This window comes from Quercus robur, chromosome 10 (genome assembly GCF_932294415.1).
Source record: "Quercus robur chromosome 10, dhQueRobu3.1, whole genome shotgun sequence".
In the NCBI taxonomy this organism is placed as follows: Eukaryota; Viridiplantae; Streptophyta; class Magnoliopsida; order Fagales; family Fagaceae; genus Quercus; species Quercus robur.
Genome location: NC_065543.1, coordinates 9,350,064 through 9,372,412, shown reverse-complemented (window position 1 = coordinate 9,372,412; position 22,349 = coordinate 9,350,064). Strand labels below are relative to the sequence as shown.

At 32.8% G+C, this 22,349-nt stretch overlaps 1 protein-coding gene across 5 annotated transcripts; it reads right to left on the bottom strand.

Moving 5' to 3' along the window:
• Window positions 1-4,458: 4,458 nt before the first annotated feature.
• Window positions 4,459-11,159, bottom strand: LOC126701659 (uncharacterized). 5 transcript variants are annotated; one of them, XM_050399955.1, is made up of 8 exons: window positions 11,001-11,151; window positions 10,537-10,874; window positions 9,559-9,658; window positions 9,013-9,078; window positions 7,958-8,072; window positions 6,310-6,392; window positions 5,906-5,988; window positions 4,459-4,920 (listed from the first exon to the last, which is right to left on the bottom strand). In XM_050399955.1, exons 2-8 carry the CDS (start codon window positions 10,755-10,757, stop codon window positions 4,809-4,811), a joined length of 780 nt encoding a protein of 259 aa, XP_050255912.1. In that variant the 5' UTR covers window positions 10,758-10,874; window positions 11,001-11,151; the 3' UTR covers window positions 4,459-4,808. The 5 variants fall into 5 exon arrangements, with proteins under 5 accessions (XP_050255912.1, XP_050255913.1, XP_050255911.1 ...); XM_050399956.1 differs by having other exon boundaries at window positions 6,310-6,374; window positions 10,537-11,155; XM_050399954.1 differs by having other exon boundaries at window positions 10,537-11,153.
• Window positions 11,160-22,349: the final 11,190 nt, after the last annotated feature.

Genomic DNA, 22,349 nt, shown 5'->3' with positions numbered 1-22,349 from the left:
TTATGGTGTATTTATACCATTTACACTTTTATGCCGTATTTTGTGCATGTATAAAATGTTCTTAACTTTCAACTTTATGAGATTCAAAAGCATATAGCAATTTGGATTGTCTCTTTCCTAAGTTTGAAACAAAACAGTGGAGATTCTTTGGGCAATCATGTACATTAATGAATATGTAACAATCCAACCTTAGTTTCCACGAGAAATTATGAAGCTAATTTGGTATTTGTGCACATTTTTTTTCCATTATTAATTGTCAAGTAGGTAGATGAACCCGAAAGCAAAATAAACCAATAAAAATGAACTTGGAGACCAACCTATGACACTCAAATTCTTAGGCTAATAAAGAGGGCCACTTAAACTTTTCGTATAAGATGGTCCCAAAACTCTATTTATGATAATGAGTAATGACACACATACTTTCTTGAAAGCAACTCAACTAATTCCGTGTGCAAGCATCTATCTTTAAAGTGATGCATGCATCGTCATTCTTTATCTTGCAATGTCCAATGTAATCTATGGTGCTTATTAAGTTTGTTAATTAATGGTAAAAAGCAGCCTACGGTTTGGTATTTGGTGCCGCCATTCACACACACTAGGAGCAAATGTTAGATAAAAGTAAATCAAGAATTAGGACAATTTATTGTTTTTTTTTTTTTTTTTAGAATGAGGATAATTTATTGTTAATGGTGATAAATACCCATCTAGCATATTTTCTATCTTATTATGTGTCTAAAAACACAGAGTTTCATTTAAATTTTTATGGAGAAGTAAACTATATACTATCATATAGTTAAAAGTCTTTTATGTTATATATGTGGTCAAATAAGAGATCTAAGGTTTAATGGGTTTATACCAAAAAGGCAAAAACTAATTAGTGTCTTAATCTGATAATAAATCACATTCTTCATAGAGCGGAATTCATAAATTTGGAAAATTATAGTATTTATTAAAAAATAAAAAATAAACTATATACTCCCTCCATCTCACTTTGTTTGTCCACTATTCTATTTTGAGATGTCCTAAAATATTGTCTTGTTTCTAAAATTAAAGTTATTAATTTACTAATGTTCTTATTATACCCTTACTTTATTTTTAAAACTATTTGAAAAGAAAACTAACAAATATTTAAAAAATCAATCTAATTGGGGCATCTTTTTAGTTATCTCATTAAGAATAATTCTTTAAAAAAAAAAAAAACTGATAAATTTATTTAAGAGTAGTTTTGTAAACTTATACATTTTTATAAAGCAAACAAAAAAATATATGATGTTCCCTTAAAAAGTTTGACTTTTCAAACAAAACAAACAAATTGGGACAGAGAGAGTACTAAAGTCAAAAGCTAAAAAGGTTACTATATCTAAGGCAAGACTTAGATACAGTACTTAGATATCGTTCCTTAGGTTCTCTTCTTAAGATTTTGCTATATGGATTTTTTCTCATGAGATGAAAGTATAATTTTTAATTAAATAGTTACATGAATGAATTTTAAGAAAGAAACCTAAAGAATAGTACCTGAGATACTATACCTAAGTTTTGTCATTGTATTTATATACTCAGCATGCATAAAACATGTTTCTCAAAAATTAAAAATAAAAACATGCATAAAATATGTTTTACTTTTGACACCAATCCTAAGTACATCATAATCACTTTCCTTTCTCCTCTCTCCTGTCTCCACATCTTCTTTTCCAAACATACCCTTTTATAATGTTGAAATTTGAAAAGCCTACTTCCATCCGTTCTTCCCTGATTACAACATGGGCAGCCTCATACATATGGTTATGAATAATGTACACATTAGATCTTTCTTTTTCAAATAGGAAACGTGTAATAAATTTTTTAAATTATTTTATGAAATATTAATAAAAATTCCACCTTTTCTACTTTATAAAATACACATGCTTCTAATGTGTTTACAAATTATCATCTCGTTCCTTCACTTCTAATTAAGAAAAAAAATACTCAAGCTAATGCAAGCTATTATTGTTGAATTAAGATGTACCATTTGAATTGCTAACAATTTTATAACTCAACTGATTAATATTTCCTGATTTTTCCAACTAAAACATATCTAGCGTTTGAATCTCCTTTTTCCATTATAACTTTCAAATTATAAAAAATAAATAAGTTTGGTCTTTAACCAGTCCAAACCAAATTCAAAGAACCTCCAATTAATATAGATCTTTTTTCTTTGCCGACAAGGACCTGAAAATAGATTTGGTTGTGGAAATTTTTGTCAATACTCGGGTCCATAAAAATAAAAGGCGAATAATCTTTGTAATAAACACAAAACAAGAAGATTTTGCTATGCACATGACAACTTATTTGACAATATTGAGCTTCTTTAATCGCAAATTTATTCAACTCTTTCTTCCTTTTTTCCGTATAAGTTAATTCTATATATTCAAGTCAAACGGCTGCTTGGATTGACATCTGAGCAGTGTGGCAAGCTTATGCAATCATAGTTATTAAATATGACCAGACCGATAACCCAGTAAATCAGTGCTTAAGTTGGTCCAGTTGTTTAATTGGACCACCTATTCAATTGAACACGTAAAATCAAGTAAGGTCCAATGGTTTTTTTACAACTCGTGCAACACAAACGGGTTGTTGTGACTCATCCGGTTTTGTAATTTTGAAAGCAAATTACTTTTATGGGTTCATTGTGGTACCTTTGGTTTTTTTGAGGCTAATGCTTGATTTTCAATAAGCATAGAGCTTCAAGTTTTAACTCAGATCGTAGTCCATGAGATTAAAGGAACTAGTGAGATATGCAATAAACATAAAATATGACTTTGAATTGTAAGATATGTTTTTATTCCTATAATTTTAAGAAATATAGTGCAATAAGTTTTTTTAACAAAGACTTTGCTACGATATGAAATCCTTTTTATATATATTTTTAGTGATGTTATATGTGAGATCTAGGAGGTGTTTCGTATATGCACTTAAAAATAGAAAACATGTATTTGAAAACATGTGTGGAAATACCTGTGGGTGAAAAAGTGTGTAGAAATACGTATAATGTTGTTTAAAAACTGAAAATATATTTTTAAGTGGGTGTACCAAACACCCTCTTAGAGTTTGTATCATGTAAGAATTACTCATTATTATTAGGTAACTCATTTTTTTTAGACTTAATTTTAGTTAACAATTTAGACATGCTTATTTTTATCAATTTTTATATTAATTTTATGACTTTATAAATTTATTTTTATAATATTAGTGACAAAAAAATTATAATTTGAAACTTGTAAAGATAATTAACTTGTCCTGGATGCAAAATTGATTTGGTTAGACGCTATTCTATTTCTTAAAGACAAAGTTTGAAAAAAAAAAAAAAATCTCAAATATTTTTTTATTGAAAACGTATAAAGATAACAGTAGAGTAGTTATTTGCACCAATTTTTTCCCCTGAAACAGTTTACATTTTAGAGAAAGAGAGAGAGTTGTTGCAAAAATAATGTGCCATGGGTTATCTTTTTAACATTTCATTTTTTTTTTCTTCTAAATCTGTAACATTTTTTTATTCATTTATTATGTCGTTTAATTAACTTCATCTTCTAGATGGCAAAGCTTGGAATAATAAAAAAAAACTCTTGTCACTGTTTTGTAATCGCCGCCGGCTGCTAAATCAAACTGCCAAAAATGAAATTGCCGTACACCGAAACAGGGAAGTTAGAACTTGACTTGACTGGTCACTGGCCCATTTGGGGAAAAACAAAATAGAAAAGAAAATTTTCAAAGAACACCCACATAGAAAAAATATAAAGTGAGAAAGTAAACAAATGAGTGGAAAACGTGCAATCATTATCGGACAATAACTAATGAGTGGACAATCATTTTCTTTTCTCAAAACAACTATATAATCCCAACTTATTATTGCTCATTTAGATGATTTTTCTTTTTGCTAAATCTTATTATTTCATTTTCTGAAAGTTGATTAAAATATAATTATATTTCAAAAAGATTAGACTTTAAAATTTTGAACATAAGTAAACAAATTCAATAACTGTTGAAAAACATTGGAAAACGTGCTCTATGAACTATTTTTAGCTTTTTAATGGAAAAATAAGTCCAAAGCAAAACCATAAATAGTGAAAAATCGAAAGAGGGTTCTTGTAAAACAAAATCAGGTGGTTGCATACTCAGATTTTCCAAAGTATGAATCACCACCGTGTACCCTTGACATGATAGTCATTCTATAAATACAAAATTCTTGTGGGGTGGAGGCAAAGGTATCTCTAGGAGAGAGTTTTAAACACGTATATATATACTTAGATTAGGTTAGAGCAAAATTTCTATTTTGTAAAAAAAAAAAGGGTTAAGAATCACATGCCAGTAACCTCACTTAGTAATACTTCATGTGAAATTATTCAAGTGCTGAAAGTACTACATAAAATCACAGGTCAGTGAGTAGACTAACATGGTATCAGAACATAAAAAAGCACTATGAACATGAACAGAGTAACATTTAATCAAAATGAGTACTGATTTTTATGACAAAAAAGAACCCTTATTCCCTAATTTCTAATCAACATCTAAGTCACAATCTATGGCTAATTTTAGAACCAAACATGAACAGCTAACAAAGAAAAAAAGAAACTGACTTCTGCACACTGAAACAATTGGGTCAGACAATTTTTTGGAATCAGGACCTGGTGGGTCAACTTGGCAGAGTTATTTTCTTCATTTCAAGGTCAGGGTTTCTTTGAGAAATCCCAGTTGAGCAGGACCAGTGTTGGACTGAGAAGCTGGATCATTCTTCGGGACAGATCCACGGCCTAGACAACAATAGAGGTCCATCATGATTGCATTGAGAGGTTTGGGGGTGGAAGGATTGAATTAGCTAGCTCTTCGTTCAACTTCACTGGAAGTGGTGGCATCTGCTTCATTACTTCTGGAGTGTCATTCAAGCTGAAGTAGACAAAGCATCATAAGAGAATTTACATGTGCATGAATAATTTGTGTCATTCTTATATTCAGTACTTTGAGGACCAAAACTCTCTCAACAGAAATTCAAACAAACCAATCTCAGATTTTGTAGAAGAAAATTATTAACCACATTAACATTCTCTCCTCTAGGAAATGAGTCAGAAATGGTAACGGCTAAAAGATTTAAATCCTACTAAACACATATGCATGCTTGGCAACCTATAGAGATCATAAATCTTGACATTTTGATGAGTAGTCTGTAACCATAACAATATATTCAACCAACCTAGATGGATACACAAAGGAGCATTAGAAAGCATAAAAATTTGTTTGAGACGACATAAAAAAAGGTATTGTTTCATTCAGGTTTTAAAGTAAGGCCCTTTGCCAAGTAGCACCGCAGGCTCTCCACCAAAGGGATGGGATCAGGTCCGACCACTGGCTAAGAGAGAGAAGACAGCATTCTTATAGCTGAGAAGATCCTCGAGCCTGATGTTCTAGTCTTTAAACTAAAAAACATTCAGAATGCAAGTAAAAGTAGTATACAAAATCTTATAATGATGTCCAATCTTATACAAATGTCTGTATATATAATCAAGGTGATTTTGGCATGTGCAAATTAGAGAGGGCCAATAACATGAAAGTCCACTAAGACAAAGGCCCAAGATTGGTAGATTTATTGAAGCCAATGTATGCATATGAGCCAAATGCCCAAAACTAAATGTCCCCTGATATTAATAAAATTGCCACTGAAACAATGATGGTGGTCACGGTACACAGGATTAGCAATGAAGGCCAGTAGAATTAAATTTCTACTGATGGCCATAAAAACATGCACTGCAAAAACATTTAAGAAACATATATTTACATGTACATAATGAAAACTACATATATGCACATCCATCTCAATCCATGCAAGCAACAGTATAATAAAAAACTAAACAAACATCAATCAAATTCAACATACTCATTCATGATTTTGTGGATGTTATCACGAGTTTGACAGAGAAGATCACGAGTTTGACAGAGAAGATTGATGTTCTCCGGTATCTGAAATCAAAAAGAAAATATGCCCAATTTAGTTAGATACTCAGCAAGAGTGCACCATAAAGGAAAAACACACTCCTTTCAAAATGTTAAGTCATATCAGCTTGAATTGTACAATGTTGATTCAAGCATAGAAATTTAAAATATTCTTTAATAACATCACAGAAAAAAGTATGTCAAGATCCTCCAGAGAGGACTGCTAATTTTCATCATCAATGAATAATGATATGTCTGGGTTTGTAGTTTTACTTTTGTCTATGATTTTCATACTAAAATAAAAGCTAATGTAAAATCAAAAAACATTTGGTGTAAGTTCTTCCTCACCTGTAAAGCTTGTAGGTTTGCAGAAATTTGATTTAAGGCCTGCGCGTTTTGCTCAAGAAGCTCTCCTGTAGGACCACCAATAGCTGCGAACAGCATAATCGAAATTTCAACATAATAGACAAGGGCATAGAATAAACAGTTTCCAAAAATGAGGATATACAAATTTAAACAATAAGGCTTTGTTCCTTGCAAACAAAACAAACTCTGCTTCCAAATATGCTTGACATGGAGGAGGGCATACAAGTTAAAAAATGAAATTTTGTTTATTGCAAAGAAAACAGTCTCTGCTTCAAAACACATATTATAACCTATTATTTGTGGGACAGTTAACCCATTGAATATCAGGTGTGTCAAATACTCGAGAACTCAACACCTGAGCCAATGTTTGACACTTTTTTTTTTTACACTAATCAAAAGAGCTTTCATTAGGGGAAAAAATGGGTGCTCAATTCTAAGAGTATTAGCCCTAAGTGTCATATATATATATATATATATATATATTCTTCACTTTATATATTCACTACAATCCTAGTGAAAGCGTAATCTTGGATCACTCAATTGACAACATGATACACTTTTCTCTCAATACTCCAATTTTGGCAACCCAATAATTTTCTTCATTTTCTTCACTTAACTCATCTTTTCTACCCAATGTAGAAATTAATATTACAAATACTAGACAAGAAAGTAATATTGTTACCCAAATTTTTTGTCCAAAGAAATTAAAATTAACCAAAAAAAACATACAACTAAAAAATTTCCAACAAGTGGGATTAGATGGAAAATTTCATTTGGGTGAACTCAACATTGGCTTTGCAAATCTTCAAATTGCCTTCTTATTTGTCATTTCATCAGGCACTCCTGTATATTTTCCAGGTAACAAGGCGGCCTATTGCTGCCTTCTAATGGATTTTCTTATTTATCATAGAGTTATATATGAGCACTTAATCCAACGTGTTCGAAAATTATCAGATTGATAAAGGTTCACTGCTTACACCAACTGAACTGCAATAATATTTATCAACTAAAAAGATTGGAATTTGCATTTATATTAAAACCACAGCTTCAAAACTACAAATCAGAAAACTAGTGCCATCAACAAAGGGAAAATCTTAAGTCCTTAATAAAGAAGGAAACCAAGGTGATATCAATTCTTTTACATCAGCTCTTTGGTAGTAATTTTGCATAATCTAACAAAGGAAAAACAGTCATCCACCAACATAACTGAGAAGCATGATGCATGTATAGAAAAGCCTAGACATAATAGACCCCCAGTTTACTTAGAAACACATGCAAAAGACACACATTGCAAGTTCAAATGACAATTGAGTGTAGGATACGACTGCCAGCAACTTAATAGCAACAGTAAAATGTATGATTCAAATATCTTCAGCCCACTTAATGATGAAACTGATAATGTTAACTTGAAGCTTGTAATTATTTTAAATTTGAGGTTAGATCAGACAAGATGATGACAGAATAGAGAAGCCTTCAGTTATAATGATATAAAAGCAGGTGTAGACAAACTATGGAAATGAGTTTATATAGATGCAAGAAAAGCATCCATGAATAGTGCAAGCATGTGATGCTGTGAATTGGAACTACTGAGAACTACACAGAAATTGGGAAACAAACTATATAACCTGACCTTTGAATGAGATGCCATCATCATTATCCACTGGAATCATTGGTGGAGCATATGGTGGAACACTTGGCCGTGCTGCAAAGTGAGATGGTTTAGCTGAAGGATCATTGACTCTTTCCTGAGAAACAAATACAAAAATAATTTAGCAGAGCATCTGGTGACTGAAGAAACATGTACTATACAGATAAGAAGAACCAAAATATTGCAGCAAGATATACACATGTAGACATCCCTATCTTCACAAGATAATGGGAGAAGAAGAAAAAAAGATGCTGCAAATAAAACCGGTAATCCAAACACTCAACCCTCATTTCTTTCAGGTAATGAGAAAAGAATTACAATCCTTGGGCTAGTTGAAAAACGAAAAAGGAAAATAAAAAAACACACGTCACACAACAATTTCCAATTCAAGACTATGTTCAAAAGAAATCATTAAAAGTCTTCCACTAAACAATCAAGAAACACGCAATACTAATTGCATAAATGTCACAAAAGATGAACTGCCATCTGATAATTCTTCAATATGCAGAAAGGCTTTTTCCAAAAAAGCAAAATTGGTACCAGAGCATTCATGGTATAATATTTCATTTACTCCAAGGATGCAAATTCCACTAACTATTAAGCATAATTTTACAGTTACTACTCTACACATGTAAAGCAATTCCAACACAATATTTAGAGATGTGGTGAAATTCATATTTCGTGTATTAAACATAATATTTGAGGTTCCATGTAGGCAAAATCAGCTGCAAGAGTCATACATAACATTAAATATCCAACGTGCTATGAAATGCTTGGCACATTCTAGAACAATTGCCACATGTTCTCAAGCTTACTAAGTTAGGTTGTGGTTCCCCTTGAGAGAGAGAGATGGAAAAAAATTTAGTACTAAAAAATTCTCTGAGCATGATGCATAGATACATTGATTAAGCAAGTGAACTAATAAGAATAAATCAAACATACATTTGCACAACAGTCCACATGTACAAAAAAATTAAAATCTTCAACACTTACCAAATTATCGCATAATAGATAGCACAAAATCATCGTAATCATACCTTTTTATCTTTGTTTTTCCTTGTTAAATTATGGTCTTCCTTCCTTCTCTTGCTATTTTCCTTTTTCTAGAGAAAGGAAAAAGAAAAAAGAAAAAAAAAAGAAAAAGAGAGAGAGAGAGAGAGAGAACAAGTACAGAGGTAAATCAACTCATAAACTTGATACTCTGATGCTGAATGAGATGGCTCACATACAATGAGATATCATGTATGTACTCAATTGGAAGATGTTGAATGAACTAAAAGATATCTACTAACAAAAAATAGAAGATGCTTTGAACCTAGCACATTTCCTAGTGCAAGCTTCTTAAAGATTTAGGTCTATTCTCCCTCTCTCTATAAAAACAATTACAGAAGGGTGTCACCAACCCATTTCTAGTTGAGAATAATCCCGCATGCACAGATAAGCCATTACCTCAGCCCACTTGACTATTCTTGCATGTCATCAATTCGTTTTTTGACTAATGCATCTGCATTTTTCTTTTTTCAGAAATACTAATTTGATGCTTATTCAGAAAAGATGCAAGCAAGAAGAGTAATAGAGCTTACAGTCATCCATCTGCAACGCAAAGCCACATCTCGAACTGTCTTATTTTGCAGCAGCATAGCTATCTTTGCATACCGAATAATGTTTGATTCTGAGGGAAATCTGCAAGGTATGTACCAAGGCCATATTATTTGGATGAAAGAACCACAAAAGAACTAGAATTAACATGGAAAATATATTAGAAACCAAAGATTTGGTGTCAAGATCAACAACAACAAAAAGTCGAAATATTGCAACTTCAATCACATTATATGGGTTTAAAAGTATAATATAAATTAGATTTTGAAATCCATAAACCCAAACTACACACATAATTAATAAAATTACAGAAAAGATAAATTTTCAAAACTCAAAATCCATCATATTTCTCAAAAACCAATTGAATTCAACATACAAAAACCTCAAATTAGCAACCAAAAAAAAATATATCCAACTCTCCATTCACAACCCAAAATCCAATCAAAACTCTCAAAAACCCAATTGAACAACAACTACAAGAACCTCAAATAACCCAACAGAAGAATCCAACAAAAACTTTAATTACCACTCATAACCCAAAATCATCCATAATTCTTAAAACCCAATTCACCTATAATTACAAGAACACAAAATACCACTCAAAACCCAAAATCCAAACATAATTCTCAAAACCCAATTGCACTAAACCTACAAGAGGGCCTCAAAAGAATCCAACAAAGAACACAAAAAATAAAAATAAAAATTACTAATCATAACCCAAAATCCAATCCTAATTCTCAAAACCCATTTCAGAACTCAATTTACCACTCACAACCCAAAATTTAATCCTTAATTCTCAAAACCCATTTCACCTAATAACTACAAGAACTCAAAAGACCACTCACAACCCAAAATCCAATCACACTTCTCAAAACCCAATTGCAATAAACCTTCAAAACAACCTCAAAAGAATCCAACAAAGCAAACCAAAGAAGAAGAAAAAAAAAGTAGTCTTTACTCACTTAGCTAGCCCATCATCAAGAATGGCCTGCTCCTCTGAGGTCCAATCCAATGAAATACCCGGGTTGTGCTTCATAGCCGAGGCTGAACTCTCCGGCGCCGCCGCCCCTGTAGAGTTCCCGTTGCTCTGGTTCCCTCCTCCTCCGGCTCCGGCAGCTGCTGCCACGTGTCCGTTGAACGAAGAAGACGACGCTTCTTGATGATTCCCAGTCGGGTTTGCCATCCAATTTCCGAATCAAAATTTTCCAAAAACAAAACCAACCTTCAAATTTTGCAATTACAAGCAAAACCCAATTCCCAGAAAGCTCAGAATTGACCGTTGGTTCCCGCCAATTGGACTCTCACAAATTGAAAAATCAAAGATTTGGGTCAGATATATATATTGACAGGGAGAGAGATAGAGAGAAAGAAACCAAAGAGATTATATAATTTATTTGAATATATATAAATATTTACACAGACATACACAGTTGAACAACTAAGTATATATTATTCTTATGAGACTGAAGGGAGCTCTACTATGAGAAGCTGAAATTATTGAAAATTGTTGTGAGAGAGAGAGAGGAAAGGTCTGTACGGAAACCAGATAGATAAAGATAGAGAGAGAGAGAGGGCTTTGAGAGTCTTTTGGCGTTTGATGGTATAGTTGAGTTGTATTGGACTTCAATAATATTAAGATTCCTTTTCTTTCTTTCTTTTTTCTTCTTTCTTTTTTCTTTTTTTTTTTTTTTTGGATTAAATTTCCTTTTTTATTTAATCTTCCTTTTAACTTTTTTGGAATTAATCTAAGTTTAATCATATCTTATTAATTTTTAATCCATGTTTTGTTTATTTATTTATTAAATCTGAATTTGATATTTGTAGATTCCATTTTCTAACATGTCACTTTGTGAGATTGTACGAGTGCGAGTGCGAGTGTGTGAGCAAATATTTTAGCAATATATTAGATCATAACAAAACTTTACCGTGGCTACTATAGGAATTTTATTATATATAAAAAAAAAATTTGTTAAGAAACTTAAATTATATAAAATCTGATAAAAAATAAAAAATTCTTCTTAAAAAATAATTTAAAAAAATGGGAATGTATGAATTTTTATAATTTTCTTCAACTAACAAAATAAAAAGGCAAAAAATGAACGAGAGATAAATTATGCTACATTTACAATATTTTCATAACAAATTGTTATTAGAGGATAAAAAATTAATGTAAGTTGTGAGCTCAATTTAAAACCAATAACAATTTATCATCTAAGATTTTTTGTTATATTGTCATAAAAATATTATGAATCTATGCATTACTCTATTTTTGTTGAACTCAAATTATTGAGATTCTCAAGTTTGGGTAGTTAATAACTATTTGTACGGTTGACAAAAACAGATTAGTTTAAAAATAATTATTTATAAAATAGTTTTTTTTTTGGGGGAAATTATGGTAGCCCCATGTGTCTAAAAAGGTAGTTTAGTGAACACTTTTGCTTACAAGTAGAGCCGCCACTAAAACTTTATTACTACTTTATAATATTGAGCTTACCACAATACGTAATTTAATTTTTTAATGGAACTTTAAATTTTATCAGAACAAGAAGCTCTTTAGCTAAATCCCGGAGTTTAAACATCTTTGTGTCTGGCTCACATGTAGGATGTAGCAACTTCCATATAACATGGTAGGAGACGTCATTCTCTCTTTCAACCGTTTTATTCACTAAAAAATAAAATAAACTATAAAAAGACTCACAATATTATAACTAAACCATCTATCACAACTTAATAAGTGGTCCAATACGAGTAGTAAACAACCATTTTGTCAAGAATCCACTATTTTTTCTGAGAAATGTCACGTATTTTCACAATATTTTTACAACAAATTTTAGGTAATTGGTTATTATTAGTTTTAATTTGAACTTGTTATTAAAATTATTTTTTTATCCACTAGTAATAGTCAATAACAACTTATCACTTAAAATTTGTTGTGAAAGTGTTATAAAAATATTGTGAATTTCTATGACCTCAAAAATTATTGCAAAAATTTTAACACAAAAATGATATCTCTAGATTTTCCAAAAATAATATTATAGATATAAGTAACAATTAATGAAGATTGGAGTGTATTGGTACTTTTTTTTTTTTGGAAAAGGGAGTGTATTGGTACTTAAATCCACATCAAAGTTGAGAAAAGTAGTATTTATGTAGGACACAATTCCCTTATTTACTCCTCTCTAGTTGTAGTATCCTTAAATGTCTCTCTTTTTTTCTCTCTGCCACTTCTTCACGAAACCGAATGAGGAAAATTCTGTACGGGGATGGAAGACTTGGTAGAGAACTATCAATAGGTAGCAAGATTATCCAATATTTTGTAGTTTGCAGCAACTTGATGAGATTGTGACAGAATATTTCAGCAAACTTCTAGAAATTTCAATTAATTTTTTAGATGAGAAACAATTAATGCATATTGTATTGGTACGACTGTTTTTCCTAATTGTACTCCTCCATTTTTGGTATCCTAGTTTACCTCTAAGTCTCTTTGATTAGTTTTTATTTATTTATTTATTTATAGCAAAATTTCAATTTACACTCAATAACTTTGCTCAATTGTCATTTTAGTCCGTTAAGTTTAAAGTTTATTATTTTGGTCCAAAAATGTTGCTAGCCGGCTAGCCCACACATTTCAATTCTTCCATCCATTGTCGTTAGGCCTGCTCTATTAAAACCCTTTAAACGACATTGTATTGGTGACTTTGCAATTAAAAAAAATCATTTAAAGTACTGTTATACTAGTTTAACCAAACTATTTAAACTAATAATAAATAAAATATAATAAAAAAACCAAAAGTACGGTGACATAGCACTAATTAAATTTTTAATGAGATTTATCATAAATGTGAGAAAATGGATCATCACGTTAATGTTAACTCTAGGATCCAAGCTTTGAGAAATTCAATGTGATGTCGCATTCAATAGAGTTCAAAGTAAATTTATCTTTATTTGTTGACAGATTATCTCAAGCATATCCATAATCCATTGCTATCGAACTTTTAAACTTCATACTTGCTTTATTCCATATTATTTACAAACGTCATTGTATTATTCTTTTTTTTTTGGTAGAAAGGAAGCTTTAATAAAAACTAAGCGGCAGAAACAAAACGTTCAAAATACACCTCAGTTACATCCAAACTAAGCAAAAACAACACCTCAGCTAGGGGTTCTAAAAAAATAACAAAATCTTGGGGCAGCAGAGCTCCCCTCCTAGCAAGAGTATCAGCATATTTGTTTGCTTCCTGGTAACAATGTTGAATTTGGACCATTGGGATCTCCCTCAGCCCATTCTTACAGTCACTTACCAAAGGCCCAATGCCAAATTTTTTTTTTTTTTTGAGAAAATTTCAACTTATGACATCTGCTTCTAATAATAGCTCTTTATCATCAAACCAAGACACCAATCAGTTTTTGGTATAGGCGGGGATTGAACCACAGATCTCTTATATAACCATCAAAGACTTTACAAGTTAAGCTAACTGGAACTCACAAGCCCCAATGCCACTTGTATGGCTAGCCATACAAGTGGCATTGGGGTGTATTCAACACCTCAGAATACACCCCAATGCCACTTGTATTATTCTTTCTTTAGATTTACTATATATACTTCTTGGTATTTTCAATAAAGACGTTCAAACTCAAAACTATCTATCTAACTATCAAAATAAAAATAAATGGAATAAAAGAAAAAGTACACATAGATTTACTTTGAGGGAAAGACTACAAAAATTTTATTTAAATTGAAAGAACTTATACATCGTGAGCCAGATTATGCTCAACACAAGGAGGGTTCTCCTCCATACTTATTAAAGTAGACGTAGATTCAAATTGTTCTCATTGTGCGCCTAACCTTTCTTCCTCATCTTCATGTCCTTTATGGTGCATAAATTACATAATAAATTATGTTAAATATATGGTTTGAGCATAAATTACAGAACACATTCACTCAATTACATTCTTGATTTTAGTCTGATGATAAAAAACTATCATCAGGAACGGACGTTATAGGTTAAAACTCTTTAAAAAATAAAACTACATTCTTGATTTTAAGAAATACATGGATTTTTTTAAAATTTTTAAATTTTATGGGAAATAATAGAGTTAAAATATTGTGCATATATTATAATTTATACATACAAAAGTCACTCAAATAACAATTTTTTTTCCTTTTCCTTTAGAATCTAGATCATGAATCCTCCCTCTCACTTTTTCCGTTCTGTCACCTCTTTTGCTGCCAATAGTGTTGCACCAAAATATACTTTGTTGTGGTAAAGTAAGCTTGAGGTAGATCGCAAGATTCATCCATTTTTTATTAGCAGGGTTTCCACATCTTAGGGGGGCTTAGCCACATTGGAACCATTTGTAAAGGAAAGTAAGGGAAAGTGGAAAATGATTTTTTTAATTTGGACCTCCTTTTATTCAAGATCAAGTTTGAGGGCATTAGTTTCTTCACATTATAGGTACAAAACAAGAATTACTTAACAAAACTCGCACAAAGTGAACGTAAAGTGTCCACAAAGTGAGGAAGAGTAGTAAGGGATTTGGGTATAGCCTGAAATGATTCTGCACCAAAATGGTACAAAGTGAATTTAAAAGTGTGCACAAAGTGCAGTAGACACACATCAAAGTATGGATGTTTAAGGCACAATGTGGGTTCGTGGTGTGGGTCGGCTAGGTGGGTTCATGGTGGTAGGCCAGTGTGGGTCCGCTGGTGGGGTTTGTGGTAGCGGACTGGTGTTGGTCAGGTTTGTCTACATTTGTGTGGTTGGTGATTTGGATCAGTGGTTTTAGTGGTAGTGTGGGTTTGTGTGGTCCAGTTGTGTTGATTGTGTGGTTGCACTACAAGAAACAAGGGCTATAGCTGTGTTTCTAAATCGCGGCTATAGACCCTAAAAACGCAGCTATAGGTTATAGCCGTGTTTCCTATAGCCGCATTTACAATCGCGGATTATACTGCGCGACAATAGCTCCTACAGGTCAATAGCCATGTTTTTTTAACCACGGCTATAGGCTAAGACCTATAGCTACGTTTTTAAGAAACGCGACTATAGACCATGTTTGGGCTGCATTTTAAAAACGCAGCTATAGCCTATAGGTACAGTTTTGGCTTCGCTTTAAAAATACGCCTAAAGCCTCCCATAGCTGCATTTTTGAAATATAGCTATAGGTTTTTTATATAATAATAAAAAAAAAATCTAGGTTTTTTTTTCCCCCAAAAAATTCAAAATTAAACACAAACCCAAAAAATTCAAAATCAAACACAAATCCAAAAAATTCAAAATCAAACACAACAACTCACAATACAAACACACCCAAAAAATTCAAAATCAAACACAAACCTAGAAAATTCAAAATCAAACACAACATACTCACAATACAAACACAACGTGCTCCAAAATATAAGAACACAAACCCATGAATCTCCTCTCATTCAACAAAACGAACCCAAATTTAACACTAAATCCATTCAAGGAACACAAAAGCACAAGCTCAGAAACACAACAAAAAAAAAAAAAAAAAAAACAAGTTTAAGAACACAAACCCAAGCACAATATCAGTAACACAATAGCACAAATTCAAGCACAGATCCAAAAATTTCAAAATCAAAACTCAAATCCAAATCAAGTCATAAACACAAATATTGCTAGAATATCCACTTCATTCAAAATTTTCAGCATTTCCTCAATTTTCTTACTAACTAAACAAAAAAAAAAAAAAAAAAAAAAAAAAAAAAAACTAGATCTATAGACAAATCAGTGTGCTTGAGATGAAGAAAAAAAGAAAGAAAGAAAAAGAAGAAGAAGTAGCTGCAAAGAAACAAAGAAAAAAAAATAGATGTGTGAGTGAAAAAAAAAAAAAAAAAAAAAGGAAAAAAAAAAGGAGAAGAAGAAGAACCTGGCATGACTTGCAAAAGAAATGAGCAAAAAAAGAAGAAAAAAAGAAGCAGCAGCTCCAAAAAAAAAAAAAAAAAAAAAGATGAAAGTGGGGGTAGGTGGGAAAGTGGGAGTACGTGGGAAAAGAAAGAAACAGTTAGTTTTTTTTTTTTTTTTTTTTTTTTTTTTTTTTTTGGTGTTACGTATAACCACATTTGCTATAGGTCATCCTTTAAAAAAAAAATTATTCGATTGGACTTATAGTTGTGTTTTTCAAATGCGACGATAGGTTAAACCTATAGCTACGTTTTTAAAACACGACTATAGGTTAGCTATTGTCGTGTTTTTTCAAGGTAGCTATAAGTCATCCTTTAAAAGATATATATTTATTTGGCTGGACCTATAGCTGCGTTTTTTGAACGCTACTATAGGCTAGGTATAACCCTTTTTTTTTAAAACGCGACTGTAGGTCATCTTTAAAAATATTCAGCTTGACCTATAGCTGCGTTTTTTAAACGCGGCTATAGGCCCTATCAAAAAAAAAAAAAATGCAGCTAAAGGCACTTACAGACGTGACTATAGGTTAGCTATAGCCGCTTTTTTGTAAACGCGGCTAAAAAAAACGTGGCTGTGGGTTGTGATTTGTGATTTTGTGGGGGTGTGGGTGGTAGTAGTGGTGTGGATTGGTTTGTTGCTGGGTTTTGTGGGTTTTAGGTTGTTGGGTTTTGTGGCTTTTGTGGGTTGGTTTGTTGCAAGCGGTGGTAGTGGTGGTGGGTGCTCTGTTATTAGTGCTGTGTTGAATACTAAAATAAAGCCAAAAAAATAGATTATTTTATTGTGTTTTTTTTTTTTTTTTTTTTTTTTTTTATATTACTTTGTTGTATTAAAAGCTAAAATAAAACCACTGATGTTGGGTATTTTGTAAAGTAAGAAAGTAAAATAGATAAAATAGCTTTTGGTGGAGTTAAATAGCTAAAATTATGGCTCCACCAATGTGAATGCTCTTAGAAATGGGTTTAGGTTTGAATTGTGTGGGTAGACCAAATAAAATGGGTTTTGGGTTGCTGGGTGCTTATGTGTAATTGTTTTAATATAAGAAGTTGTCACATCATTAAAAAATGTCACATTATTAGTCTATTAGACTTCGAAAAATTACTTATATGCAAAAAATTACAATGTAAGCAGCTATTGGCATACCTTACTATAGGTTCTAGAGTTGGAGATGCACACCATGCAACTACTATGAGGGCTTCTAGTGTGGTTAGTGTGGAAGGAAATCTTGGTGGTGCTCTTGAAGTGAATATTGCACAACCACAAAGCAATCTTGCGTCTTGTTCCAATGGCATGTCAGGTATTACTTCCAACATACCTTACACTCCAAACTTATCACATTCTATATTTTCTGTCAAAATTATCAATAGAAATGAGTTTAGTAGGTCAAATTAGGTCATAGATACAAGAGCTATAGATCATATGGTACATTCTGTTTCCTGTTTCACTTCCATTACTACCACTCTCAATACACATGTTAATCTTCGTAATGGTGAAGTTGCTCTTGTCACACACATAGGCACTATTAGGATTTCAGACAGTCTTTTACTCCATAATGTTCTATGTGTTCCTTCATTTACTTTCAATCTTATTTCTGTCAATCAATTGGCAAAATCCATCCTTTGTTGTCTCATATTCTTTGGAAATCTATGCTTTATCCAGGACCTTGTTCATTGGAGCACGATTGGTCTGGGTAAGGAGATCAATGGTCTTGCTGCAAAATGGAGAATCAACTTCAACCTCAAGTTGTTTGCCTGCTTCTGTTTTAGTTTCTGTTAATAAGACTCAGCCTTACATATGGCATACTAGGTTAGGGCATTTGTCTGATGCAAAATTAGCCTTGCTCAATAAGAACAATGTATCTTTTGTCAACTCTAATGAAAAATTTCATTGTGATATCTATCCTCTTGCAAAATAGAAAAGTATGTCTTTCAATCCAAGTTCACATATCTCCAATGAATGTTCTGATTTAATTCATTGTGACTTATAGGGACCATTTTCTGTTTCCACCATTGATAGTTGCAAGCTTTTCTTAACTATTGTAGATGATTGTTCAAGGTGTACTTGGGTATATCTGTTGAAGCACAAGTTCCAAACACAATTCTATTTAGAACAATTTTGTACAATGGTTGAAACTCAATTTGTAAGAAAAGTAAAATGCATTAGGACAGATAATGGTACTGAGTTTATAATGAAAGGTTTTTTTGAACAAAAGGGCATCTTACATCAGTTAATTTGTGTTGAAACTCTACAATAGAATGCTGTTGTGGAAATAAAACATCAACACATCTTAAATGTTGCATGGGCACTTAAATTTCAATCTAATTTACCCTTGCATCTCTGGGGTTATTGTGTCCTCACTTCTATTTACTTGATAAATAGAATCCCTAGTTCAATTCTGAATCATAAAACCCCTAATGAAGTTCTTTTTGGACATCTTCCCTCTTATTCTCACTTAAGGGTCTTTGGATGCCTTTGTTATGCCTCTACCCTTTCTCATAATAGAACTAAATTTGATCCAAGAGCAAAGAAATGTGCCTTTCTTGGATATCCTTTTGGGGTTAAAGGGTATAAAGTTCTTGATTTGTCAACTAATGTTGTCTTCAATTCTAGAGATGTTGTTTTCCATGAACATTCCTTTCCTTATGTTAAAGATGCATCTGCTTTTACTAATCCTTTTAGTCCTGGTTCTAAGGTTGTTACTCATTCTCCTGATAACAACATTACAGACTCATTTGTTACTCCCATCAACATTCCAAAACCTCACACACATTCACATACTCCAATTTCATTTCCTACTGAATTATATTCTCATGATTTGAGTACTGACATATCTGATTTTGTGCCCCATGAGGTTGATACATCACCCTCTAATTCTCTTAATCCTTCTAGAACCACTTCACCTCCTTTACTTGTATCTAGTTTGCTTTGCCACTCACTAGGAAATCCACCAAGGTTCACAAAACACCTGCCTATCTAGAAGACTATGCTTGCAATTCAGCTACATCCACTCCCACTCCAAGTTCACCATATGACTTGTCAAATTATTTGACATATTCTCATTTGCAGCCTCCATATCAGTCTTATCTGATGACTATTAGTGCTTGCCCTTAAGAACCAACTTCTTTCTCTCAAGCAGTCCAAAACCTTCTTTGGAGAGAGGCAATGGATAAAGAAATACAAGCTTTAGAAAAAGATTGGTACTTGGGTTCTGACCTTTCTCCCTGATGGTAAAAGGCCTATTGGTTGCAAATGAGTGTACAAGGTGAAGTTGAATCCTGATGGCAGTGTTGAAAGGTATAATGCAAGGCTTGTGGCAAAGGGATACACTCAAAGGGAAGGACTTGACTTCCTAGAGACCTTCTCCCCTGTTGCCAAAATAGTTTCTATCTGAGTGTTGATTGCATTTGCATCTGCCAAAGGCTGGCCTCTCCACCAACTTGATATCAACAATGCTTTCCTTCATGGAGACCTTGATGAGGAGGTATACATGACCTTACCACTTGGTTTTCATAGTAAGGGGGAGTCTTCAGCTTCTACTTCTTCTAATCCTTTAGTTTGCAAGCTTGTTAAGTCACTCTATGGACTGAAGTAGGCCTCAAGGCAATGGAATGCCAAGTTATCTGCTACCATTTTAGACCTTGGATTCACACAGTCACAAGCTGATCACTCCTTGTTTGTTCATTCAGATGGTGACTTGTTCACTGCATTGTTAGTGTATGTAAATGACATGGTCATTACAGGCAATAATCCAGGCTGTGTTGCTTCAGTAAAATCTGTCTTGGATCAGAAATTTGGTATTAAAGATCTTGGTTTCCTTAAGTATTTTCTTGGCTTAGAAATTGCTAGAAGTGATAAGGGTATTAGCTTGAATCAAAGGAAATATGCACTTGAGGTGCTCAAAGAGACGGGGATGATAGGCTGCAAACCTGCCAAAACACATATGGAACAGCAACTCAAATTGTCCAAGATTGATGGAGAATTGCTTAAGGATTCAAGCCAGTTTAGAAGGTTGATAGGGAAATTGATGTATCTTACTCTTAGTAAACCTGATATCACTTATTTTGTTCATAGACTTAGTCAATTTTTATCACAAGCTAGAGTACCACATATGAGGGCAGCTACTAAGATTTTACAATATATCAAAGGAACACCTAGACAAGAAGTGTTCTTCCCTGTGCATTCAGACTTGCAGTGCAAAGCATATTGTGATGTGGATTGGGCAAGCTGCCCTGATACAAGAAAATCTCTCACTGGTTATTGTGTTTTCTTAGGGAATGCCTTGATTTCTTGGAGATCAAAGAAACAGAATGTGGTGTCTAGGTCATCTGCAGAAGTTGAATACAGGTCCATGGCTTCAACAACATGTAAGGTAACTTGGTTGCTGTACTTGCTAAAGGACCTTCATGTCTCACATGACAAACCAGTCCTCATTTACCATGATAACCAAGCTGCTTTGCATATCTCTGCCAATCCAGTCTTTCATGAAAGATCCAAACATATTGAGGCAGATTGCCACATTGTGAGGAATAGAGTTTTAGATGGAACCATCATGACCTTTTGATGTGTCTTCTAGGAATCAATTGGCAGATATCTTTACTAAAGCACTTGGATCGGATAACTTCCTAAGGTTACTAAAGAGGATAGGAGTTATCAATATCTTTGCTCAAAGTATTCACTATCCTGAGTACTTGACACAACATCAAGAAGCAAGAGCTTTGCTCTTGAGGGGGAGTGTTGAAAGTAAGAAGAAATGTACTTAGGATCAAACTAAGCATGACAACAAAGTTGAAGGGATGAACACTGATCAAGCAGCTAAGACACAGGGTAACTGGGCTAGTGTAGCTAGACATGATTGAAGCAGTCCCTTACCATGAGTATTTCATCCATACCATTGAAGAAGCTATGACACGTGGATAGAAAAAGCAATTACCAGTTTTTTTTATCAATGTACACGTGGACAAGTGGTTAGGATTGATTGATAACTGTTTTTCCTTTAATTCTGGAGTTAGTTACTTCCTTTCCTTACTTAGATTGTATATATAGGAATAGTTATGTATTATTAATTCATTCATTGTATTCCCATTTCTCAATTAATAAGATCAGAGGTTCTATTTAGAGAGAGGGTTCTAGAATTTTACAAGCTTTTTTCCCCCCTTAAAATCTAGACCATGAATTCTCCCTTTCACTTTTGCCTTTCTGTCATCTCTTTTGCTGCCAATAGTGTTGCACCAACATCTACTTCGTAGTGGAGAAGTTAGGTTGACGTCGACCAAAAGAATCAAACACTTTCTATTAGCGAGGTTTCGACTTCTTAGAGGGCCTTAGACACCCTAGTACCACTTGTAAAGGTTGTAAGAGAAAGTGGAAAATGATATATTAATTTGGACCTTCTTTTCATTCAAGATCAAGTTTGAGGGAATTAATCTCTTTACATATTATATAGGTACAAAACAAATATTACTTAACAAAACTCGTACAAAGTTAATGTGAAGTGTCCACAAAGTGAGGAAGAGTAGTGGGGGATGAGATTTGGGTATAGCCTGAAATGATTCTGCACCAAAACGGTACTAAGTGAATTTAATAGTGTGCACAAAGTGCATTAGACCCGCATCGGTGCCGTCAATGTGGTATGGGTGTTTAAGTGTGTGTGTTTGAATTTGAGAATAAATCAACTTGTTTGAAATGTGTTTAGGTTTGAATTGTGTGGGTAAACCAAATAAAACGGGTTTGGGTTGCTGGGTGCTTATGTGTAATTTTTTAATGACAAAACTTAGGTACTGTACCTAAGTCTTGCCCATTTTTTAAATACAAGAAGTTGTCACATTGTCAAACAATGTCACATTATTACTCTG

Coding starts and splice junctions, on each gene's coding strand:
- LOC126701659 (XM_050399954.1), bottom strand. CDS start 10,757: ATGGCAAACCCGACTGGGAATCATCAAGAAGCGTCGTCTTCTTCGTTC. Junction 8,073..9,012: donor GGAAAAACAAAGATAAAAAG/GTATGATTACGA, acceptor TTTGTTTCTCAG/GAAAGAGTCAATGATCCTTC. Junction 4,921..5,905: donor ATCCACAAAATCATGAATGA/GTATGTTGAATT, acceptor TGTCTACTTCAG/CTTGAATGACACTCCAGAAG.